This window comes from Ciconia boyciana, chromosome 6 (assembly GCF_034638445.1).
Source record: "Ciconia boyciana chromosome 6, ASM3463844v1, whole genome shotgun sequence".
NCBI classification, from domain to species: domain Eukaryota; kingdom Metazoa; phylum Chordata; class Aves; order Ciconiiformes; family Ciconiidae; genus Ciconia; species Ciconia boyciana.
This window is the reverse complement of record NC_132939.1, coordinates 47,622,788-47,649,817: the sequence shown is the minus strand read 5'-3', so window position 1 is coordinate 47,649,817 and position 27,030 is coordinate 47,622,788. Positions and strand designations below refer to the sequence as shown.

Below are 27,030 nucleotides of genomic sequence, written 5' to 3'. Positions count from 1 at the left end.
ATGGGAGAGCACATGCTTAAAAGTGAGCACTGCTCAAATAACAATGCAATTAGAGCAACAGAGGAAGTATTTAGTGGATTTAGTATTGCGTAGACTTAGTCCACAAACTTAAAGTGGTGCCAGTGTAGCAGGATGGTGTCACTGTTGGTAGCTGGATGATAGGAGCTGGGGGTGCTGCATCCCATCGTGTGTCTCCCTCCCTCAGCCTTAGTACAAAGGTCGCAGGGGCACTGGCATCTCCTTCCATCTGCAATGGCAGCCAAAGTAAGAGGCATGCCTTCGGCTAGGCTCTCCTCCTGTGAGGGAGCAAAGACACTCTGGGTCTGCTGAAGTGCCATCAGCAGGATGGCACTATCCCATGGCTGACACCATCTGTCATAGTGCACTACACAGATCTAGATGGACTGGGGAGGAGGACCTGTCTCCATACATTGAGACTGAAATACTATGGGTTTCTAAACTTTTTTTTAACACCTCTCTTGTTGCCCTGTGCAAAAACCTGCCAACAGGGGCATCTCTCCAGGATCTCTTTGCTGACCTCTGTTCAAATTCCAAGGCACGGAACAAAGTTCAAACCCTCCACAAGTAGGATTCCCCAAACATTTATCTGCAGTGGGCCTTATATTGTGCAAAAACAGGGAGGTGATGAGCTAAATATTTCCTTGAATATTTGCTGAAGGGGGCAGGGAATGTAATTAATTCCCTACCTACAAGAGACATTAAGAGAAAAATACTGTCACCTTATAAGCCCACCTTGATGCTAGAAAAAGAACAAGAAGCTCTTTTACATCTTTCTCCTACATTTATCTAAAAAAACTCTCTCAGCTGTGACCTCCAGCTCTACAGCTTCCAGCACTAACAAAAGGGGAGGGCGTGTTTAAAAAAAAAAAAAAAAAAAAATCTATCTTTTTTTGGGGACTGAGTCCCAGTTACCACAATGCCAAAAAGTCTAGTCCATCTATTCATTTGGAAGCCACCCAGCTGCACCAGTCACAGCTTTAGTGCACAGTGCAACGCTATCTGAGACCAATAAAGGGAGGTTGGGAATGGGACAGCTCCCCCTCACCTGCTTGTATGTTCTCACCTGGCCTCCAGAGAAACCCTTACTGACAAAACTGTTTTCCTAGCCCCCACCATCTTTACAGGTTTCTTGGGGAATAGTATTAAAATAGTGCGAAGAGCCCAGCGGCGCTGCCAGAGCCCACTGGCGCTGTTTGTAAAACTTCACCTTCATCCCTTGCTTTGATCTGGAAGCTGTGTGCATGGAGTGTAATGTAAGTCCAGCTGCTCCTGGGGCATGAGAGGGGAGGAGGAAGCAGCCAGTGCAGCCAGAATGCTGCCGCCACAGTGAGAGAGCATTAAGGAAAGCACGTAAAAGGAGAAAGAAACAAAGGCAAAAAAAGGGTGACATTTTCCAGTGGAAGCACTGAAATGAGAAGCAATGAGAAGCAGAAATGGGAGACAGATGAGGGCCTGAGCACCCCATTCAGCACCAGATTACACTTCCTTCTCAAAGGAGGTGGGGTGTTGCAATCAGGAGCAGCGAGAGCTCTTCTGTAAGCAGAGAGGTCAGGGCTGGAGTCAGCACTGAGCACCAGACAAAAGAGGCAGCTGATTAGCTGGTTCCCAGCACGCTGGGCCTGATTCTGCAAAATGCAGAGAGCTCTCAATACTGTTTTGCTCTGGAGTGGGCCTATCAGTATGTATTTCTTCCTTTCTTAAAAAAAAAATAAAATAAAATAAAAGAAAGGGAGGCAGGCTTTTCCCCAAGGGGGACTGAAAAAAACCACATCTCTCCATTGCAGAAACACTTTCCATAAGAAATTCCTACAGAGCATTTTTAGTTACTCTGTGAATATTAGCATCTTGACGTTAACCCTTTGTATTATCTCCCACTCTCCCATTAAGGGCCACTATCCCCAATTTACAGGAAGAGAAAGCAAAACAGAGGGAACTGAATATTCTTGGCCAGTTCATACAGCAAAGTCAATAGATGGTCAGAAAGAATGTCTCTTCTTCCTAATTCCTACCCTGTGTCTAAGGAATAGCTGGAGGAAATGTTTTGGCGACACAGATCAGTGTAAATAATCTACTAACCTCTTTCAGCTTTGAAATTCAATAAGGTAAATATGAAATGGCAATAAACTTTTCCCTCAGTTTGTTTACTTTTCCTACAATGCCATTTTAATGCATCCAGGCACAGGGTTCCCATCGCCTCTGTGTGGAGCTTGGTTTTACATATAAGGGAGACTGATCTCACATCTAAGAAAGCTTATTTGATACAAGTCTAATTTACAATATTATCTGACATTTTCTGTTTTGCTCAGTACTATCTTACTGCTTAAGAAAGAGCTATAGCAGATCTTAAGCAGAGCTATAGAGCTTGCATTGTTCAAACACTAACAGGCAGAAACCAAAATCTGCCTTAGCAATTGTTTGGCCAAAATACACCATTTAAAGCTTTTAATCCTTTCTGGTTAACTGGACTGCCCATCCAGTTTTGTTGTACAAGTCCCAACAACCTTTGCATACCTTTACTGAGCACTGAGACACTACTGCAGCAGCAGCAAACAGTCTCAGAACATGGTGAACTTCCATTTCTGGAGTCACCTTCTTTGGAGGAGGGGGTTGAGAAAGGGGCTCTGCTCTTGTTATTACCCAGACCACATTGACCAGAATGATAGAAATTATTATTTCATCTATGTGGCACTCTTAAAGAACCAAATGTTTCTCCTCTATGGCAGTTTTATTCTCCTTGCATAGAGCAAGCACTGTCAAAAATCACAAAATACATAGAAATCAGTCAGCCATTCTTTTTCTAATATACCAAGAAAGCTTGACTGTGTGTTATATTGGCCACTGAAGGAAAAAAAGAGGGCAATAGGAAGAAATGGCTGAAATAGTCACAAAACTTTTTAAAAAAATCCTGGAAGCAAGGACACATATGTATTCCTCAGTGCAGGACTGGGTGCTGATGACTGGACATACAATCAATTTACTCACTATATTTTTTTGCTAATATGTGCCTATGTATATTTGCATTTACTTAAACATATCCGTACACTGTGCATACATGCACAAGAAGGCATATGTATTTACATACTCACATATAGATCTGAACAGTGGATCTCTGCATTGGTACCTACTAAGGGCATACGTATGGGGGTTTATACGGATCTATAAACAGTACCTGTACACATGCTACTGTATGTACTATATGTACATACATGCATACACATGTACTCATCTCTCCATCTGTGATTCTTATGCAATGCACATGTTTTTCCAGGACAGTAAACTTAAGAGTACTTATGATTAGCAGAAGTATGCACACCATCTGCATGTGGATCCCCACGTGCATATGTTCTTATGCAGGTGTGCTGCCAACAAACTACTCATCATTCTGGTAACCGCTATCCTTCTCTTATCCTGAAGGTAGCTCAGAAAGCAAGAGCATATCTTTTTTATGAAACACTCTACACAAGGATGAAGTCACCATTTCCTAGAGAAAAGCCTGGTGGAGGTGAGATTACACCAGAACCCTTGTGACTGCAAATTCAGCCTTTACATATCCATGCGCTCCAGTATATCTAGAAGTGAGATTTCAGTTCAGAAGATGCAACTAACTTTGCTGTACGTGACACTGGACTGTGTGCTGAATGGGACTTAGCAGGAGCTAAGCATGTTCCTTCATGCATTTCTTTTTCTGTCACCTTGGCATGGTCAAACCTGAAAGGAGCACAGACAAGGGAGGAAGCAAAGAAAATGACAACAGGGGCTTCTAAGTGGAGTATTTCTAATGTAAGCTACCCTGGGTTGGGTATGTTCTTGCCTGCAGTCCTGTTCCAAGCCCAAATAACTCAATGTCTGTCAGCTCTGATCGTTCTACTACTTCAAAGAGGCAAACAAGGAAAAAAAGCCCACAACAACTGCATACAAAGCCCAGTGTGCAGAACAGAGAGAGGCAGATGCTGAAAAATACATTGCTAGAGAATGTATGTTCAGCCCACGATGCATCCCAGCATCACTCTGTCTTGCCATTCCCAGGCAGCAGTTGTTCTGTTTGGCTTGGGTCCTTCATACATAAGGCACTTAAAAGGAGAGGATTAGTGATCATGATTACGGCACACTGGAAGTGCTGCTGTTTTCTATACTGTACTATGCTCTTTTCCTCCTCTTTCTTCCCCTGGAGCACTAAACTTTGAAAGGGTTGCATTTTTCAGCTACCCCACACTTCTTCCTTTTGCTTTGGGAGCAATATAAATAGTAACCATATCAGGTAAATTATTTCCCTAACTCCTCAGTCACTCCGTCAATAGGGTCTGTATGGTTTTATAATACAATGCCTTTGCCCTTGAAAGCGCAAGTATGTCATACTGTTCTGGCACCCACAAGCCTGACACCTCTCACTGCAAACCCATCGTTTGCATGCAGGTCTATCAACAGGTATTACTAAGGGTAAGAATTATTTCCCAAGAGCTTCCAAAAGGAAAGATGGGTTGCAGACATCTGTCCAAGATCCTGTTAGTCCCTCACAAAGCCACAGAGAAGCCAAAAGTCCTGAACTGCTGTTTCTGCACTGTACTACCAACTAGTTTTGTCCTACCTAGGCTAACATGCCTCTTAAAGGCAGATCATCAGCTTCTTACCTGTGTAGAAGTATTCTTTGGTTCTTCTTTGCTTGTGTAGAAGTATTATACCCCAGAAAGTTAAACATTTAAATTAGCTTGAAGCAAGAGAATAAACCCCCTTGTGTTAATCGCATCCTGCAAAGTTTGCCTGCATGTTCCTGTAAGAGGTATAAGAGGCATAGTCACTGCCTTCTAAAAACAAGTTTCATTTTCTCAGGCTGAACATAAAATCTATGCCAGTAATGGAACATTACTATTACATTATTATTACTATTACTACAATTACTATTGATTATTAGACGTTAGAGACATTGGTGTGGTCGGGGAAGCGAGGAGGTAGCAAGTGGCAGTTGAAAGGATTTCTCTGACACGGACAAGCATAAGGATCATCCTGTACCACTTTCCAAAAACTCAGGACTGAAGGTTCATTCCAATGTCCTAGGATCCCTTGCATGAAAAAAAATTAAAAGCAGTAAGAGGAAATATGCAAACAGGCATATTTTGCTTTAAGCCTTGCTTCTGATTTTATGGAAGAAGTGTTATTAATAAAGCTTTCCAGGTGCCAGAGAGAGACAGACTGTGGCAGCACACTGGGGAAAGGGCCACTGCCCAAAGTTTCAGTCCTAACATGGCTGAACTACAACCACGGAGTGACTGCCAGATACTGGAAAGCAGTCTTGACACCTAAGGTGGATTCTGGAAAAGGACAAGAAGATATCTAAAATTCGGTTTACTTATCACTTTGACATGCATATAATAATACATACTCAGACACATTCTCATTTCAGTTCAGCCCAGTGCTAGATTATAGATTTAGGATCAAAGACTGTAAGTAACTCTCACACAATGGGAACCGTATCTAAGCCTTGCAAATAGTGACTATGAAAAGAGCGTGTGTGTCTTGGTGCATAACCAATTGAACATGAAATGCCTTTGTAAAGCAGTTGCTAAGAGGGCTAATGTGATTCTTCAGTGTCTAAGTAGGAAGTGTCAAGAAAGTAAAGAGAAAAGACGGTGACTACGTATATAGTATTAGTGAGACCATTTAATAATAACGTGGCCTGTTATCTTGCCTATGCTGTTAAAAAGTTGTTAAAAAACTTCAAAGAGCACAGAAAAGTACTACAGTGATTTCAAGTCTCAGTCTTATATTATGCTAGGTGAGCTATCCAATGAATTCCATTTATTTCACACAAAGGTGGGTTATAAGCTGATCCAAATCTACATGCTACAGGACTCTGCATGGGGAGAAGTTCTCTGACAGAGGAGGTCTGCTTTAATTTAGGAGACAAAAGCATAATCATATATGGTGGCTAGCCAAATCACCACTATTCAGTCTGGAAGTAATGTGCAATGTTTCGTAGTGATCTAATTAACCAATGAAGTCTTTAAATCACAACAGGATGCATCAGTAGTTGAAAAAAAAAGTTATATCTTGATACAGAAGTCCATCAAAACCCCAAGAAGGCAATGGTTTGTTTAAAAGGTTCAGCTCATAACATTTATGAAGTATACAACAAACATTTTTTTCTTTGTCAGGTATAAATACATGAAGAACGTACGTGCTTATATCACAAGAGGATGACAAATTATTTTGCAATCCACGAGAACAAAAGAGGATGTTGATCAGCTACCAGGAATAAATATGCTTTATTTTTAATTTCACAGACCTGGGTCACTTGCTCCAAAGTCTTAAAGAGCTGAATGAGGAGATTTCTGATCCACTGAGGTTTATTTTTAATCTTGGAATAACAGGAAGATAACAGAAGAATAAAAGAATGATAATGTTGTATGAATGTTTTAAAAAGCCAAACAGGACAAGATGTATAACTGTAGAAGGGTTTAGCCTGCAGGAAACGTCAGCCCTGGAGGAAACAGCACAACAGCTTCTATCCGAAGTGCTTAATAAAAACATTAAAGGATAGGAATACAATACTTAATGTCATTAGACCTTCCTGTGTAAAAGGAGTTTCTGTCAAATAAACCTAATATCATTTGAATGACAATGGTAAAGGCACAGATGAAACATTTTTAAGGCATTTGACTGAAAACCAGAAGACAGCTCTGCTTAAATTAACAGCATACAAGAACAAAACAGGACATAATATTAGATAGATAGATAGTCCTCAGCTGACAAATCTCAAAAAGTAGTTGTCAGTGGGGTATCATTACTGAAAAAAGGCATTTCTAATGCACCATGAAGATCCATATGTGATGCAAAAGCATTAAATATTTTATCATTTACCTAGAAGTAAATAGAAAAAGCACTGAAGCTAATACTTGAAGGTAACACCAAGTTTGGCAGAGCACTAAATAACTTCAAAGACAGAGCAGTCACACAGAGTGATTCACAGAGCATGGAAGTCCAGGCCCTTTCAATCTAAGCAAGTTTTAAAATAGTTGAATACTAAAACATATGAGCTTATGAACATGGAAGACAGGCCATGAACTATAGAACCAGGAAGGGGAAGCCATGGGGGAGCTGCACTCTGCAAAGCTGTGACTTTGAAAACAATTTAGGAAACATTGGAGGAGAAAGTGTGAGCTTCCAGTAAAGCACTATGGCCAAAAGGGCCAGTTCAGTCTCAGGATATATGACTAGAATAAGCAATACGTAGCATTGGTACAATATGCACTTAAACCCTAGGTATAATTCAACATGATTTGAGAACTAGAATAAATGTCTTACAGTAAAAGAAAAGGAACTCCATCTGTTTAGTTTTTCAAAAGACAGATAAAGAAGGGACTTGATTATAGCAAACAAGGGGAAAACACTGGATTTCTGAAGCATCTTTGTTCCAGCAGAAAACTGCATCACAAGAATCAGCTATTGGGAGCTAGTGTCAGACAAATTCCAAATGGATATAAGGCCCAACTTCTTTTTAAAGTAGGGGGTAATTAAACATCACAACTTGCCAAGTAAAGTAATAGATTACTTGTTTTAATACCTTCACACCAAGGCTGGTTAAAACACAACTCCCCCAAAGAGGCCCCAAATTATTAGATTTAATGTGAGGGAAGTAGGAGTAATTGAGGCTTGTTGTTTCTTGCTTATGAACACTCTGAAACGATGCATAAGTGGGGATAATGAGATGATTGACAGAAGGCTGAGCTAGCTGGGTATGGTGGTTCTTTTGGTCTCTGACATTTTGAAACCCTTACATGCCACAAATTGCTCAATTAGCAAAAGGTCAGATGACTGCAGATTCACTTTGAGTAGCGGGCATTTGTTTTCTACTGAGTTGAGCAACAGCTCAAGAGTTACAGTTCCTGGTTTCTACTCCTGATCCTGTCACTTGTCTGTTGGATAACTTCTGATAGTTTTTCTCACAATCTCTTAGTTGAGGAAGTCAGTAATTAACTAAATAGCACTAATACATCTCATTCTCCAAATAATAATTATTTGCATTTTAGTTGCTTTTTATTTATTTTTATTTTTGTTTATTTTATTAATTTTTATTATTTTAATTTTATTTTTATTGTTGTCTCCAGTACCCAAAATGCAAAGAAACCCAGGTGCCAGGAGAAGTCTTATTTGTCCTTTAGACATCTTTAGCAGCAGCAAACTGAACACAGAAAACGACAAGCACAGTCCCATGGCGAACAGCTCTTTGTAGAGTAGAAATGCTTCCTAGTTAATACACTGAAGGGAACAATGGCGCTCCTGGCAGGAGAAGATGGACAAGGTGACCTGATAGGTGTTTACTATTTCTAATATCTATGATTCTCTGGAGTTTGTCCCAGTGGGGTAGTCTCTTTTCATCTCTTTTTTACACAGCACCAGTCCACCCTTTTGAAGCAGTAAAAAAAACGCTCCTTGGTTTTTAAGTCTCCTGTAAAAGACTACCCCACGTAGATTCAGCGCTCCGAAAAAGGGCCCACTTGGGCAGTAATAAACCTTCTTAACAGTTACTTCCACAAGGAAAGAAATACACATAATCACAACATGAACATTAGTCCTGGATGGAAAGATTCCCAAGCCCAAGTTAAAGCCTGGGAGCTGTCTGCTGCTACCACAGCCCATACTGATCTGGAGAGATTTCCCTACTGGAAATGATCCCTCCAAGCCTTTACAGAATTCCCAATTCCATATATGGAAAGACCACTCAGTACTGAAAGGCAGATGCCTTTGCAACGCAGCTCAGAGGCAGTTTTACAGCTCTACTTGCCAATATCCTCATTTTGGATTGATTGTTTTGGGGGCCTTAATAATTACAAATGGTGAAAGAAGCCAACCTATCTTGCATTTCTCTGCAAACATCCAGGATTCATCTAGCCCTCCTTATTTCTTTTTTCACTTAAAGCAACTTCCTCAAATGTAGGCTGCCTGACACACACATGAACGCTTGTTTTCATTCAAATGGGCATCATTACACCTCCGATTAACACATGGCACTCCAGCCTTCTCTAAACCCTTCTCTCTCTGTTCCTCCAGCTCCCCCTACACACATATCTCACTTCCACATCTACACATTACTGCCTAATTTTGCACAAACCTGCATGTCAGACCTTATACCAAACTGACTCTCTGCTCCTCTGATAGCCCGCTGCTCAGCTGCCTTCCCCCTCAGCTGTGTGCAAGCCTTCAGGAACATTACCTTGCTAGGCAGTACTTGCAATGAAGGGGTTATGTGCATCATGGCCTCTGATGGATTGCAGCACATTGCAGTTAATATAAGGCAAAGCAAATGGAATATCTACTACAAAAATACTACAGGGAGCCTAGAAACAGTATAGCTGCACCAGGAAATACTTAAACATAAAATCCTCCATATTACATTGGATCAGCATCCTATATCTGAAAAACACCTCCTCAAATGCCCAGGCAAGTCTAACAGAGCAGCTGTGTAGCAATACTCCCCTAAAACCATTTCACAGACTCCACTTATTTGGGGCTGGGAGCGTCTGCATGCAGAAGCCAATGTCTTTGTATTTTATATACCATCAAGGATTTTTCTTCTGTGAGTTTTTCAGTCACAATAACATTCCACGGCAAGGATTTCCATGACTTTAATTGCTGTCATATTTCTTTTTGTTAATTCTGAAGCTTGCCCTGCCTTTCTCTTTTGATGCCACTTACTCCCTCTATTTGAAGAGAAACTCAATGACAGTTCCCTTTGATTCCTCTCCCACATCACACACGATTTTATGTCCCACTATCATATCCTTTCTCTGTCAATTCTGTTATGAAGATCGATAGTCTGTGTGGCCATTCCTTGTATAGAAGTCTCTCTCATGACCTTTGATGATCTTTGTTGCCCTTCTCCCTTTTCTGAGATTAAGAGGACAGAATGACAGTGTCCAGTGTGGTTTTATTTAATTACATAACTATATTTTCTGTACTATTCTCTATTCCCTTCCTAAAAATTTCTAACATTAGATGCGCTTATTTGACCAATATTGACCACCGAGCAAATATTTTCAAAGAATTATTTACTAAAACATCAGAATCAACTCAAAGCCCATCATTGCATATGGCAAATTTGGATTATTTTCCCTCCCTCCCAATATATATACCTCAATGTGTATTTACCTACATCTAATTTAATCTGCCACTTTTGTCCAGTCATTCAGCATTACTAGGTCATCCTCTGCAGTTCTGCAGACAGTCCTCACCTGAATACTGTCATATTCTCAGCAAAATGTATGCCTTCTCCATCCACATCCCCTTCCATTTATAATTCCACTAATGAATCTTCAGAGCCCACCACGGATCCCAGAGGTCTTCTCCACTGGGGCCTTCAAATGGGAAAACTGCCTGTTTAGTCCTACATTCTGTTTTTTACCTTCCAACCAGTTCTTCCTCTGTGCAGGGACTTCCCTTCTTTGCCCATTGCTTTTTATAATTCTTGAAGAACCTTTTGGTGAGACACCTCACTGAAAGACTTTTGAAAGGTAGGTACATTTACCAAAACTCTCTTGTCCACACACTTACTGAGGGCTCAATAAATCCCAAGCAGCTCCTGGTTGCCACAGTTAAAACACAACGCCAATACAATTCATAAATCCTTGGCACCACCACCAAAGTTCATCTGCTGCACTCCAAATAAGCAGAGTCTGTGAAATGGTTTTAGGGGAGTATTGCTACACAGCTGCTCTATTAGACTTGCCTGGGTATTTGAGGAGGTGGTTTTCAGACATAGGCCTTTGACACGGTCCCCCACAACGTCCTTCTCTCAAACTTGGAAAGATACGGATTTGATGGGTGGACTGTTTGGTGGATGAGGAATTGGTTAGATGGTCACATCCAGAGGGTAGTGGTCAAAGGCTCAATGTCCAGATGGAGATCAGTGATGAGTGGTGTCCCTCAGGGGTCCATATTGGGACCAGTACTGTTTAATATCTTCATCAGTGACACAGACAGTGGGATTGAGGGCACCCTCAGCAAGTTTGCAGATGACACCAAGCTCAGTGGTGCGGTTGACACACCTGAGGGACGGGATGCTACCCAGAGGGACCTGGACAAGCTTGAGAAGTGGGCCCATGTGAACTCATGAGGTTCAACAAGGCCAAGTGCAAGGTCCTGCGCCCGGGTCGGGGCAACCCCCAGTATCAATACAGGCTGGGGGATGAAGGGATTGAGAGCAGCCCTGCAGAGAAGGACTTGGGGGTACTGGTGGATGAAAAGCTGGACGTGAGCCGGTAATGCGTGTTCACAGCCCAGAAGGCCAACCATATCCTGGGCTGCATCAAAACAAGTGTGGCCAGCAGGTCGAGGGAGGTGATTCTGCCCCTCTGCTCTGCTCTGGTGAGACCCCACCTGGAGTACTGCGTCCAGCTCTGGAGCCCTCAGCACAGGAAAGACATGGACCTGTTGGAGCGGGTCCAGGGGAGGGCCACCAAAATGATCCGAGGAACGGAACACCTCTCCTATGAAGAAAGGCTGAGAGAGTTGGGGCTGTTCAGCCTGGAGAAGGCTCTGGAGAGAACTTATTTCATCCTTTCAGTACTTAAAGGGGACTTATAAGAGAGATGGGGACAAACTTTGTTGTGATAGGACAAGGGGTAATAGTTGTAAACTACAAGAGGGTAGATTCAGACCAGCTATGAGGAAGAAATTTTTTACAATGAGGGTGGTGAAACACTGGAACAGGTTGCCCAGAGAGGTGGTAGAGGCCTCATCCCTGGAAACATTCAAGGTCAAGTTGGACGGGGCTCTGAGCAACCTGATCTAGTTGAAGATGTCTCTGCTCACTGCAGCGGGGGTGGACTAGATGACCTTTAAAGGTCCGTTCCAACCCAAACTAGTCTATGTTTCTTACAAAAAGGTGTCCTCATACAAACCAAGTCTTCCCCATAAGCTCCAGTTGCAAAACCAAAGGGGACACCAATACTTATTTGCCCTCCTCTGCTGGATACACTGGCAAATCTAGCCTCCAGGAGAAATGAGGAAACAGAGCTGGAATCAAGTTTTTAAAAACCAGCTGTGGTTTCCACACAGACTCAAAACTCCTAAGAAAGGATAGAAGTAGTGATTTAGAAAATGCACTCAATGTCAAAGCTGTCATTTGAATTATTAATGTGTAACATATAGACTTTATGTGAAGCTCACAATGAGATGAAAGTTATTAACCTAATAAGTTACATGCATAATTAATTTCTCCTGTGATATATGATTTCTGAAGTTCTAACAAAATGTGTCACAGAGGTTGTAAACAGGAAAACTAGCCTGAAGCCAGAAGAGCTAAGCATATGCTAATTAAGAGAACATACTAGAAATACATATTAATAAAAAAATGGAGAAGAAGAGAGGAAGTGACAACGCTGCATTTCTATGTGATGTCCTAGTGTGCAGTCATGAATAATAGGAAGCAAGCTCAGACAAGGAGAGAGAAGCAGGCACATCAAGCTCGGGTAAAGGAGAATGAAGGCATTCAGTGTTCTTGTTATCTCAGATGAAGGCAACTTCAGGACAAATCAGCCCTGGAATATACACCAGGGAAATGGAGGAAAGTGCTCAGCTGACAGCTCGCCTGGTTAGCTGAACACTGAAGCTGCAAGAGGAAGAACCCATTCTTAAATATGAGAACAGCATATACTTTTCTTGAGCTTTGCTTTGTAACCAATTTTAATACTGCAATTAATTGTTTAACCATTACCTGGATAGAATAAATGAACTGGACATTCCCAGTAACAGCTTCTACTCGAGAGAGATGACAAACACAGCAGTCTTGTCCTTCAGGAGTGACAAGTCACAGGGTTCACAGTTTGTCAAACTCTTGAGAAAGCTTTCCCCTGTGCTACAGGTGGTTTTCTTTACAGTTCTTTACACCTTCAAGATAGGTGATGTGACAGCCCCTCCTTTGGGTAGGAACCTCCTTCGGGAGGCTACAACCAACATCCCATTTAGTCAGTGGCCATAAAGGGTTATAGGGCAGCTGCAGAAACCCAACTGTGGTCACATCATCAGTATCAGGAGGACAGATTTCACCCTAGCACCTCACTGGTCTTCTCAAGAAAAACTGCAGTTTTGCAGACAGCCATAAAACAAGTAATAGAGCGTGAACGGATCTTCTTAATTAATCATCTGATTTGTTGGGAAGACGTCCTAGCATTGCCAAAGTTGAAGTGTAGACTGAAACCCATATCAGAGGTCTGAGAGAGAACTGGCACCTACATAAACCAAAATAGCCACCTCTTCTCCTGCCCACTCAGATAACAGCCATATTGAGCTCATATTAGCTAAAAGCCTCCAAGTACCAAGCCTTTCAGGATCTACTGCACTTTTAAGTCAGCTGTTAGCAATGCGAGTGAAACCCTCTGCTTCCCCATTTTGCTGCCCATGGGAGAATCTTATCAGAGGTAAAAAAGCAAAAGACTGGGAAAAAGTTTGTCAGCAGAGCCTGGTCCAGATTGTTCCAGTGGTTTGTCCTAATCAGCTGCAAACATGAAAACAACTGTGCTGCCCTCCTAGCATTTCACAGCAATGTTTTAGTCACCTCAAATGTTCTGAATTCCACTGCTGGATCTTTTCTCTGACCAAAGTTCAGAAAGCATCAGCATACTTATCTTCACATCTGTTCAGGGCTTGAAACCTACTGGAGCACTTCACAACCAAAACCAATCTGAAAAATGAACACTGGAAGGCAGCTGAGAAGCAGGATCAGAATGGGATGGACCTGATCAGCCTTCTAAAAATCACTGGCTTCATTCCCTGTTGCTGCTACTGCCTGATGATGGCAACTGCATGCAAAAGCAGATTGTCTGCCTGCCTCCTGCCCCAGTCAAGGGAACATCTTGCCTCTGGCTGGCATCTCACTGCATTCAGCTGTAGTAAAAGAGGGAAATCTCAAGGACAACCAATCCAGCCAGGATGTTCTGCCAAGGTTGCTGTTCCTAGCTGAGGAAATGGTCCTCTCCATTTTTCTCAGCTAGAAAGAGGGAGAGAATATATCCCCCCCCTACATTATCCTAAAGCCCGCAGGTGCCAGCAATCCAAATAAACATAGAGCAATTAACAGAATTAACACAGCTTTAAATAGCTTGGCTCACCAGATGCAGACTCCTAGCAGGGTTCTATAAAATGTAAAGTTATTACAGATAAAACCATTAATCATCTGTTCAGAGACTTGTTCTAGATGCAAAACCCATTCCACTTAAAATGGCTAATAATCAGAAAGAAAGGCACAGATTTAAGAGGAATGATTATGCCATTCTCAAGCCATTTCTAAATGCCATTTTTCATCCCTGCCACCATTCCCAAATCTCTGTGTTCCGTCTGCTTGCTAACACTGATACAGTAAGAAAGCTTTGCTGGCACCACTCACAGTTACCTCTCCGTGTGCTAGAACTGAGACGCCACCTCTCAGTCACTTCCACTCTGGCCAGAGGAGCTTGGTGACTCGCACACTATGCATCACTGCTTTCCTGGATGCAGTTGTTACTGTTCAGTTGTGTGTCACCAGCCCCATGCAGCTTACAGGTGACTGATGTTCTCCCTGAAATTTTAAAGTGCTCAAGTGCTAAGATTTGGGCTTAGGAAGCAGGAGCATTTCAGTTTTCCCCCTTCTGGTGATGTGAAGTCACCAGTAGCCACAGTAAGCAATACAGCAATCCTCCTGATGTTCCCCTACGACCTGTTAAAATAAACACTACTCATCTCATTGTGCTACTACATCTATGTCTAGATAGCTACAAGAAACAGGGGGAGACAGACCCTAACTCATCTTTGAGCTCTGATACTACCATTTCTAACACCTCCACTTATGAAACTGTAGCTCAAAGAATATAAAACCTTGTGACAAGCAATTCAGAGCTTAAATTGCATCTTTGCATATACCTATATTATTCCCATTTAATTGCTTAGGAATCTAGATACAGCCACTGTTAATTCTGAACTAAATGAATTCTGCCTGTGCAGTTTGAAAGAAGGAGGGAGAGAAAACAATCCCAAAGCACAGATACTCAGTGCAACAGACAACATCAACAGGAGTAGACCAAAGCCAGAGAGCAGCAATGACAAAGAATTAGAACAGAAAGAAAATCAGAGACAATACAAAATCTGGTTGTATCATATAGAGCCCGCTGCCTTTTCCATGCAGTTCAAGTAACAAATGCTGTCCATTAGTTGCCTGCCTCCTCCTGTCCTACTCACACTTGACAGCTAGCTGGCTCACTGCTACAGAGGAGTGGTGGACCTGGGAGGAGTCGTCCAGCCCACTCGCTCAACATTCAAACCTCATCATCCTTTCTTGCCTCCCTTGTTGGCAGCTGCAGCAGCCTGGCTTTTTGTGGTGGGTAGCAGCAGTCTTTCCCCATCGCTCACAATACAAACGCACACACATGCACATTTCATAGCAATAGTTTAGCCTTCAGAGTCAGGCAAGAAGATTTATATAGTGACTGCTGCTCCCAAAGAGATGACACTTGTCAAGAGAGAAATAAGCTACTACAGCCAAAAAACCCCCCTCTAATTAAAGCTCTAAAAATCTAGACCCAGCCCTTGCACACCATGATTGAATGACCACAACCTACCTGAAAGAACAGTTAGAGTATAATATTCACTGCTGGGCACCTCCATATTTGAAGATTGCAATAAAATTAAAAGACTAACAGGAGAAAAAATAATTACCGAGAAGTCTGAGGACTCACCAACGGTCCCAAAGTCAAACTGAAATGGGGTTAAATTAGAAGAAGTTCTAGCCTCAAACCCAGTGGTGCCTGTTCCTGCTGGTAAAGGTAGCAGATATTTTCAAAAGAAGCATAACTGGTTTAATTAAAAGAACGTGTGTTGAGGGACACAGTTACATAGGGAGCAGAGTCCTTTTAATTCTTGAGCTTGGAGCAGGTACTGAAATCCAGAAAGCTGCCTACCAAGCTTTCAAACAATACATGACAAAAAAGTACGTACGTTCTCTCTTTACCTTCCTTGGCGATGAGCATCCCACTCACTCCTAAGCTGAAAGTGCCTGTTTTATACACATGTACATAAACAGCACAGTTTTGCAACTTCTCTCTCTCTCCTGTAATTTTATTAATATTAGCGTATGGCAGATCCTGACTCTCCAAAACTACTCGTCTATATTTCTAACTGACAGTATAAGGTTGATCCTTAGCAATCTCTTCAATGCAACATAAGGAGCAACAAATAAAAGTATATCTCCTATTTCTTCTCAGTATTCACCCAAAGCAAGAGTTTACTAAGCTCAGTGAACTGCAAAGCCAAGCAAAGGAAAAGAAGCTCATTTACTTTCATTGTAAGCTGAGAACATCAGGCTTTGGACAGCTAAAGTTAAGATCACAGCATCAGTTAGGATGGGACCAGATTTGGCTAACAGAATAAGAAAAAGACAGCCAGAAATCCTTGCCACAGTAACATCCGTGAGTATCACCACTGCTCTGCTGATGACTTTGGACTCAGCTATGTTTGTCCATCAACACTCTGTATCCTGTCTTAGTTTGCTCACTCTCGAATGGAGATTAATTACATCACATATGTGTACAAGGACTGTTGCTTTAATATTTCCATCTTAGGGCCTGGGTTACCAATTACCTTTATTATACGCCCAAAGCACAGGCTATATTGCTCCAATCCCCATTACATTTTCTGAATTTGCCTATATGAATATAGTTCTACACCTGTAAACACTCTCATTTTCTGAACAATAGCACATAGTACATCCCTTGCAGGTACAGAAGCTCAGCAGGAATTAGGTTCATTATGCAGGGACAAAAAGCCTGCTCCTGATGGTCCTGCTGCAAAGCAAGCACAGATGGCTGTAGCACCAGGACCGAGGGTCACGTGCGGATGGCTCAGTCGGGGTTCAGCGCAGGGCTCTGTTACTGGTGCGACACACCAGCCTGCTGGCTACACTGCCCAGTGGTGACACCAACCTCTGCTGCTGGTTTCCTCTCTAGGTCCCTGTTCCAGTGGCAGCTGGAGAGAGTTAGACTGGATTAGACCACACTTTGTTGCAGCGCCGTGGATTCTCTTTAGCTTATGAGCATGGTGGCAGTACATAGTTCAAACAGCCCTGCAAAAAGATGCCTCTTAAGCCTTCTGCATAGAAAATTTCAGTATCTACGTTTGCTCATCAATGCTTGCTTTAAAAATGTATGCTCAATCTACATATATACTTTATTAATCAGACTTTGGCCATTAATTACTTTTGTAAACTTTCTAAGAGTGCAATAACTTTAGGAGATCAATGCCACTGAACTGTTGATATGGGAATTATCCTTTAAATTAATCTCCCAACAAAATGCAAGCACTGGGGCTGACCTAGAATTCCTGCAAGCTGGTGTCTGCCTACTGATAAGAGTTCCAGAGAACAAGATACTATATTGTAATAAATGTGATCTTAACTAGAACCTGTATTTGTTTAATTTGTGGACAGAGCTATGAAAAAAACCCAAACAGTTTGTACTTCTAGGTTCATTATGGCTGTAGGATTCTAGAGCTTTGCTATATGAATTTCATTAAAGAAAAAATTATAGGAGCCTAGTGATTTTGATAAAATAACATCTCCTCTACCTCCTGTACCAAAGTCAGCTGAAACTTCAGGTCCTGTCTTTGGATCTCCCATGTCTTATTAATTGAAAAGTAATTCTAGCACTTCATTTTTATACTCACATTCCTTCACTAAAGACTAATTTCATGAGGCAATTTCAATTTGTTTTCCTGCTTAACAGGAATACTTTCCATGGATATATGGGCAGGTCATGAGTAAACTTTCTACAGGCTTGTCACGAGTACATTACTCTTCCGCTTTCTATGTGGTCAGAAACATTTGATGAAAAAGATTGATCAGTAATTGAGGTTAGCTTATGTTATTTTGCAACAAACCCTCATCCAATATCATTATGCCAGCAAAACTCTTGCTATGGATGCAAATAAGCCAAGCTGACAAAGTTCTTTTCTGTGTCATGCATGAGGCAAGGCAATAATGCTAGCAGAAACCTTTCTTCTGTAGAGTAGGCAAGGGCTAAGCTATGTAAGGAAAAGAGGCTTTGAATAACTCCCTAGCTAAAGCAAAGCTGCAGCACTGGCAGCACACTAATACACCTGACAAGACTACTGATTTTAGTTCCTGTGGGCCAGGCCATTAATCCTTACTAAAAATGTGAGAACATGAGGAGGTGAAACATTAACCTCTGGAATGTGCAGGGCGGCATGTACTTCATTAAAGAGTCTCCCCAAATCCAGTAGAAGTTTAAGTTTTAACTGGATCCGTAACTGGAAGATTATTTCCCATTCTGGTCAGACATGGAAAAAATCTCCTAAGATACACTGCACTTATGATGCAATTCCTAATATCTTGGCCTGAAATCCAACAGAAAGAGCACAAAGCAGAGAAACGCCCATCAGACCTTGCTCATTTTCAAAAATGAGCTGCAACACCAACTGTTTGTTCAGGACTGATCTTCATTTGAACAGTCCCCAGCCCCAAACTCAGCTACTTACATTGCTTGGGAGTATGGTCTGTTCTGGATTTTTCCTTCATCTCCTCACCTGAGCTGACTCTTAAGAGAAAGTAGGGGGGCATTTCACACCCATCAGCAACAGTTCAGCTGGGAAGCTTATATACACTTTTAACGTAACCTACATATGCCCTGTGCAATCTTCCAAAGTTTGTTTTTTACACTCACCTCCTTGTCAGCTTGACAGGAATGTATAAAGAAATCAAGGCTAAAACAAGAAGATATTGGTAAATATCACTGGTAAAGAAGAAAATTCCCCAGAGAAACAAGGTTGCAGTAATTCCAGGAACATCTAGTATTCTCCAGTAAGAACATCAGTCAATTGTAACTCTTACACTGTACTGAAAACATAGGCTCTCCCTGCCAGGAGGAAGAGCAACAAAAAGAGATTAAGCAATAGGTAGGATGTCCCTCTTTCATCTATTGCTCTACCAGTGGCAGACTGTATGATGTTGACCAAGTCACATCACATCTGTGCCTCAGTTGCAGCATTTGAAGGAAGAGGATAATGACATATACTCCCTTTGGTATTGAATTTAGCTGATGGTTTGAAAGAAGCCAAAATCTCTGAGGCTCCTTTGAAAAAGCCACCTACTGAACTCTTCAGACGAAGGGTCCTATGAGCTAATATTATTCATCATTATGAATTACAGTTTTAGTACATGTATTTACTAAGTATAGGGTCACAGTGCATCAAACTCTGTATCATCAGATTTTCTGTGTGAGATCCTTGTCATTCACAAGAATCACAATTTAGAAAAATAACATTAGACACTACACAAATACACTCCAAAATCAAAGATATTAATTTGTCCTGCCAAACTGACTGGGACATTCTGATCTGAGTTTCTCCTGGGAGCTCTCAGTCTGGGATATTCTACTTTGCTGGTATTTAGGAAGTGGGGAAAGTTAAGGGAATTACCTCAAAAGAGTGTTAAAAAGGAACAAGCTCAGAGACTACAGGGACTGCTAGGTCGTTTGTTCCTCTGTGCCTAAACTCCTTCAGGTGAATTCATTGTAAAATGCTGACATTGCGTTAATGTACCACAGGATGCTTTCCTCTTTGCAAGCTCACCTCTGACTTTTCATCTCCCATGACTTACAGACACTGCATAGAAATCTGTATCTTCTCTTCTTTGCTCCCTGGCTCACAGTGTGGGCGTAGACTTTCCATGTTGGAAGGACTACCTTGCCTTTGGTTCACAGAATAAACATTCCTCTTTTCTCCCATCCTTGCTAAATGAGTCCCTAAAAAAGCCACTAGCACAATCAACTGAATCAAGTGCCTTCTCCAGAGAGGCTGACATTCATCACTCTGCTAAATGTTAGTGTTGGGACCACAAACCACAGAAGACTGACTTATGCCTAGTTTGACATTAAGTGGTATTATAGATTTTCCCCTACACTCGTGTAGGGTAAATTTCAGTCCAGCAGTACTGAGTACTAGTTCATGAGAAAAGAGGCTGGTGTGATCCATTCTTTTATGGTTATAGGATGGTGTGCACATGTAAATATATAGGCAAGCAAAACAAGGGAGGCAGAATGCCACTCCTTCCTGGCAGCACAGCAGAGGTCTGGCAGGGTGACAGAAGTTCCTCTAGTAAGATGAAAACATTTGTTTAAAAACAATCCTCCTCAAAATGTTGCTTTTTCAAATTGTTGTCAAAAAGCCCAGAGATAGATGGGCAAGGTGCTTCAGCTTTCAGATGTTCAGTTCAGAGAACCTCTTGCTCACCTTGGCTTCATGTCATGCCCCACACTCATACCAGAAAGCACAAGGTATTCTTCACTGTGTACCAAAAGTCTTGCAGAATTCATGCCAAGCATCCAACATGGGTTGGCAGCCATCAGGCAGCCTGGGAAATGTTCTATTGCCCGAATAAACAACCATATACCTCTTCTGACTCTGAGCTGATATAGAAGTACCAAATGCAAACCAGCCCAGGAACTAAGCTTATAAGCATTACTTGATGAGAAAACACAATCATCTTCCCCTCCCTGTCTATTGGTCTATTCAGAATTCTCTCAGCATCTTACCTTGTATCACATTGCTCTCAGTATCCAAGTGTCTCCATTCCTACCTCCAAATTAAATCTTTCCAGAAATATGTTTTTTCTTATTCCCTTCATGAATTTCAGCAGGAGCTGCTCAAAATGTTGGCTGTCTCCACTGTTGTGTCTCCCAAGCCACTGTGTTGTTATGCTTCTACAACAAGGGCACTCAAAAACATGACAAAGGCCTTGTGCTGAATGCTCTGCAGATGCACAGAGAAAATGCACAGACATTCTTGACTCTCAATACACACAGCCTAGAGCTGCAGCAGTAGGCTGATCCATCACTGCAGCAGTAATGCAATTGGAAATTTAAGAATGAGGAGCAACCAAAAACTTTACATGGCCTCTGGCCATGCTTTGTCTGCTTCTACGCAGTACCACTAGCCCCTCCCTTTCTTTTTCAAATATTAAATTCACTAAGTAACACAGACAGGAAACAGACTGGTGCAAAGACAATGGAGCAGCTGGAGCAGCAGTGTCGGACCAACATGCGTGGGCAATGAATGCCATTCATGTGGTAACTTCTTCCTCCACAGAGCATCAATGAAATTCCTCACACTGTTGCTTCCTGTTCCTTACCATCTCCTCTTATGTGTTCTTGGGGCTCTGCTAAATCACTGCTCTAGAAGGGGATCTTGGGAACCCAAATGCTTTTGGCCTATCTGGTCTCCCTGTTAGAGAGAGGCTCTTACAACTGCAACTTCCTCCGTCTGCCCTGTTCACGCTCAAGCTGTTTTTCTCTGCCTCTGTACTTTAGGCCTTCTATCTGTACCTTCAGCCTCCTCCCCAGTGTGACACTCCAACCAGAAAAACTCATCCCCAAACAGAAATCACATTATCATTACACATGCAAATAGGCCTGAAAAAGACCTGGCTTACAGATAGCATCTGAGATGTACATACAGCAACTGGGCATACTCATGAACCATTTGGAAATCTGGCTCCTAGCAGTTAAATTGCAGACAGAAATGATCTAAGCTTTCACAGCTTTCTCCCATCATAGCCAGATGGTGCCTGACCCCTGCAATAATTTCTGCCATATTCCGCCCATATGCAAACTTCACTGCTTCCATCAAGCTGTTAGTACCAATCAACATTTTTCAGAATTGAGATTTTAATAAAGCATTGATAGAAAAATGCGAAGATTTCATAAATTCTCTCATGCACATCTATTCTCTAGGGACCACCTTAGGCTCTTCTAAAGTACCTCCATCTGTACCATCTAAGTACTGCTCCAAGTAAATCGAATCTGAATGGCTGACTCCCTAATAGAGCCTAGGAAATATTCCAATTCTCTCCCTTCCCTAGCGATTGGAGATTGAAATCCAGTATTCCCTCTTTGCCTACACCGCTAAATTTCCCACCTGGCCACTCTCCATCTCCATCCCTGATTACTGCAACCTCATCCCTGAGACTCTCCAGTACACGCAAAACATAGCTGTTTGTCATTACCATTCTTGTCTTACCTTCTTCTGGCCGTACAGGTGTCTCTAAAAACTATTAACGGATCCTATTCCCTTCCCACCTTCAGGCAGTGTTTCTCCCTGTTTATCCATTCACTGACTCTTAAAGCACTGTCACTCCTTCCCTGACACCCATTAAAAAACATTTCTGCTCACTTGCCTCAGATGTGCTTCTGTACCTCCTCCTATCCCATCTCTATATCTGGTTTCCCCCATGAGAGGAAATACACCAGCTTCCCCCCAGATTTCCTCTGGAACAATTTATCTTAAGACTGAAGGTCCAGAAAGCCTTAGATTTTATGCAGTGTCCATGTTTGATGTCTGTGTACTGCCCTATTTGCATATTCTGCCTTTTAAAATTTTCATGGAAAAAGTTACTTCTATTTTCCAGTCTTGCTCCCTCATTACAGTGTCAGTTATACAGCAACACTGCCAGGATGGCTACGGAGAAATGTAAAACGAACAGTACTACCAGACATTGGGACATCTTTAATTCTGCTGAAAATTGAGAGAAAAAAACCAACCTGAACTACACATCCAGCACTTGGATTTATGATTTAGGTGTATTACTACTAGCAACTTAGTGGAATCTCTTCAATCAGAACCTGTAGCCACAAGGAAAAGAAGAGGCAGGAGGATCTATTCTGTGGTCAAAGGAGGAAACAGCAGCTTAAACAATTCAAAGAAAACATGGTTAGCTTCACCACAGCTTATTTAGGTTCTGCAGCAGAGGAGCCCTGAGACCCTTAGTTCCTTGCCAGCAACACCCTCCAGTTCCTCCTAGTTAAGGCTTAGACTCTGACCACATGAAATATCTGTGCTGCCAGAGCTGCCCCCCCTCCTACAACCAACCCCAGCTGAGTGGAGAAGTCCTTCCCAGCTGCAAAGGGGCAGAGAGGGTCATTAGGCACTCTGCCCCATTGCACTTCAGCACCTGCATGTAATCTCAGAGGAAGTGGGAAGGCAATGCTCCACTCAAGGAGCCCTCTTAGCTCCCATGTGAGCAGTTTGGTTGCTGTACTGTGAGGCTGACGCAGTCCAGATGAAATAAGAGAGATTACAGGGGGAAGGCTCAAAGTTTCACCCCAAAGCCTGCATCAATCCCTTTGCCTTCCCAGGAAAGTGAGACATCCCTAGAGGAAGTCTTCAGCGAATGCAGAGGAGTAGGAATAGACCATTCTGCTTTAACACGTTCAAGAAATCAGTACAGGGTCTGGCAGGATGTTCTTCACCATTACAAACAGCAGTGGATTCCACTTGAGATGTGCTATGTCTCTGGGAACAGGCGATTACATAGCAAGGACTTTGGTAGGAAAAAAAAGCATTGCTCTACCAGAAAACATAAACTGAAAGGAACAATATTTGCTATTAGGGTCTATCCTACCCCTCTGTCTAACTTTCTTAGCTTAGAATATTTTTCTTAAAAGCTGAAGCTCCTCCAGTACTGGCTGATGAGAGACTAAGCATCCTTCTTGGTCACAGAGAAAAAATTTTAAAACATAACCTATAGGGATTGATTTATGAAATACGCTGCCATGCTATGCAGAGCCAAGTAAAGTTCCCTGTAGCCAGTTCTGGAACCAGAAACATTATAGGTACACAAGCACTGCACTAACCCAGTTCTGCCTCTTCAGGGATCAAAGCTGGCTGCCCCAGGGGGTCAGGATGATCCCCACAGGCATTCCAGCTTTCTCAAGCCAGCTCAGGTTTCTTTTATACCATGCTGCACTGCATTGCACAGATACACCCTGGCATTTCAGAAGTAAACATAAAGACGACACTCAAAAGAACCGTCCCCTAATTCCAGGTGGATCTCAGGTTGATCCTGCTACCTTTGCCATCAGTGTTTTCATCCCTAGCAAAGGAAAGAAGAGGAAACCAACCCTGGGAGGAATTTCACAAGGCAAACTATTTTCTGCTGAACTCATCCAAAGCTCCGCTTAATGAAAGCGCTGTCTCTTTTGATGTCTGAGAATAACTCACTACATATGCAATGAGAATGCTTCTCAGCCTATACAGGCTATCTATTCTGGTCAGCTGCTGCTCTGTGCAGGTATCAGTGTTATGGCAGCACTTCTGGATTTTGTCAGGATTGTGACAGTCATCTAGGGCTGCTCTTTCTCCATTAATCGCAGTTCCTCGTCACCTCCACTTGCCAAAACCAGAACTAAGGAAAAAAAGCACAACCGTCAGCCTCCTTACACTTCCTAGTGATATCTGTGGTAACTCATCCTTGCAGCCTAAGGGGTCTGGAGGAATGACAGAATGGACATGCAAAGTGCTAATTAGTAACACGGCTTTCCTTTTGAAATATTACATTTCTCCATTCATCCTATTTCCCGATGCCTCCCCTGACAACCCTGCACTACACTTATGTTCAGTGAATAGTGGACTGGATTCATCCTCAGAGGCCAGGCAAGGTACATTTTGGGCATATTTTCACAGCAGCTGAAAGTATTACTGGGCCACTACTAAGAGCAGGTTGCTATTAAGCAGACTATAGCTCAAACCCAGCCAGCACCAGCCTGTCTTTAAGTCGAGACAGCTGCTTATACACATCTCCTGTCACTGCCTAGTCAAGTGAAGATTACAAAGCACATTCTGATTATCTGTTTTCTTCCTCTTCCTCTCATTCTTAAGTGGTTGCTTGGGTTTTTCTTCTCACAGAGCATTATGAGCCTGGGACAGCTATAAGCAGCTCTTAACACACTGTGCAAGCTAATAGAATACAAATGATTATATAAATAATAAAGCTGCTGAAGATTTTCTTGTCACCGCTTTCTCTGCTCCATTGGCTTGACTTAAAGCACACATAAAAATGGCCTCTGCTAAGTGTTATGTTCATAGCATCCATAAATAAAATTAAGATCCTGATTTAAAGAGACACTGAGAAGCTGTATCTCCTCTTGATTTCAATCAAACTGAGATGCTCAGTGCCTATGAAAATCAGGCCCAAGGCTCTATAGATGAAAACAGAAGGATTTGATCTCTGTATGACAGTTTGTATTCAGCAGGGCAGTTTCATTTCTATGTAAGATGCTCACATGCTCTTTTCCAGCATATGTGCATCCCCTTAACTAAATCCAGAGGTCAGGCAGGAGAGCAGCTCCAGACTGACAGCCATCGCTTGCATCAAAGGGCTGGCACATAACATACAACCCCTGACACCACAAGTCTGAGCATCAGTAGGATGGTAACCTGTCAGGCAGCTGTAGCCACAGAACATCTAGCTCAGCATCACTGTTTCCATGACTCCTGTATGAAAACTCAGCTCCGCCTTCCCTCTGATATTAAATGTTCATACAAAGAGGATATTGTGACAACCCTCCAGGCTGCAAATAAAATTAGACCCACCCAGCCACACCCTGTGAAAAACAGTATTAGTACAGAATCATGACATTAGGGAGAAAACTCTTGCAAGAAACTCTTATTCCAGGCTAGCTAGAAAGCTGACTGACAGAAGACTTAAGCTTGTTTTTCAGTAAGCTTTCTAGAACACATTTTGGAGGTCTCTATATCTGCATCACCATTAATCACAGTGATCATCACAAATTCTATTAGAAGAGATGGGAAAGAAGACAAAAGCTGACAGCTGGGCATAACACCCAAACAACAACTGCACCAAGTTTTGGATTTGGGCTAAGGCTTCATCTTTTTTAAAAAAAAACAACTTTTTTTTCCCCCCCCAAGGAACACTATTCTGGTTCCTGCTGCTAGCCAGGCAGTCCAATATCTATTACCCATGTATGGATTTTCTCATACATGTTGTGGATTAACTACGTGACAAGGGCAGCCAGCCAGCACGAGACAACATGGTTTTGGAAGCCAGCTACCTATTCCTGACCAATGCAGCAACTCTGCTGCATGGACTTACCAACACAGTATACTTCATGTCCACACACCACATTAGTGCCACATCTCCATTATATCCTCATGCTGCATTCTCCTCACATAATTCAAACATATATTTTATGCTACCTTCAACTTTCATTTTTCCAGTTTATTCTAACTCTGTATCTTCCTGGAAAATTGACAACTAACTATATTCCCAGGTGAAACCCAGGACCTTAAAAAAAAAATCCTAAATAAGATTCTTATTATGATTTTTTCACCCAAAAATGCTGCTTAGTAATCAAAGGCCATTTATCTTTTTTTAATGGTTATTGCCTCAGTGCCTAGAAGATTGTAATGCTTTCTTCTGAATGGTTAACAGCTTACAGAAGACACCTCTCCCATTACCATGGGTATTTTTTCTGTAATCCAAGCACTAGAAGTCTGAGTCTGACCACAAGCTCATGAGTTTTGCAGCTGATGCCTTCTGTCCAGCTGAATGATGAGTTTATCTTTACAGAGCTCTTGCAGTATCGGTGTAAAAGTTAGCATCAGGGAAAGACATTGAGTGTGTAATGAAAGGCAGGAAGGAGCAACGACTTTGAGAAACCAAAAGCACAGAAACAAGAATTAATTTGAAATAGTTACCTCTTTGAGGCAGCCCATGAAGTTGTTGCTTACTGGAGAGCCAGGTAAATCAGCAGTACTGGGGCTCCCTCCCACATAAAAGAAGTCATCCGAGCCCAGCATGGTGTAGTCCTCCTGTGTGTAGCCTGTGGTAGTAAGGATGCCATCCACAGAGATTGTCACCTGTTTGAGGGACACAACGGACAAAGAAAACCCCAGCAATGACCTTACAATCCTGAACAGAACAAGTTACGTCCCCTATATTTTTATGTCAGTTTTATTAAGGATTTTGTTGAGATTTGGTATGTATTTTTTTAGTTCAGCCAAGCTCCATTTTCTGGTCTGCTTCACCCACAATGGAAATGCTCCAGCATCTGCTTCTCCCCTTTCTGGTGTATCAGCACTGTCAGGCTGACCCGGCAGTCTGCCCATCGAGATGCTTTCCATCTATTCAGGCCAGAAAATGGAACTGTCCTTGAAAGAGATTTCTCATATTAGCTGATT

General features: G+C 42.2%; 1 protein-coding gene across 9 annotated transcripts in view; it reads right to left on the bottom strand.

Moving 5' to 3' along the window:
• Positions 1 to 27,030, bottom strand: part of NRXN3 (neurexin 3) — a 984,600-nt gene that overhangs the window by 732,002 nt on the left and 225,568 nt on the right. For 7 of the 9 annotated variants that reach the window (XM_072864172.1, XM_072864170.1, XM_072864171.1 and 4 more), the window contains one exon: positions 26,548 to 26,709. In XM_072864172.1, the coding sequence (XP_072720273.1) occupies positions 26,548 to 26,709 (162 nt within the window). Of the gene's footprint in view, positions 1 to 26,547; positions 26,710 to 27,030 lie in introns of those variants that run through there. The other 2 variants (XM_072864178.1, XM_072864175.1) reach the window with 2 other exon arrangements.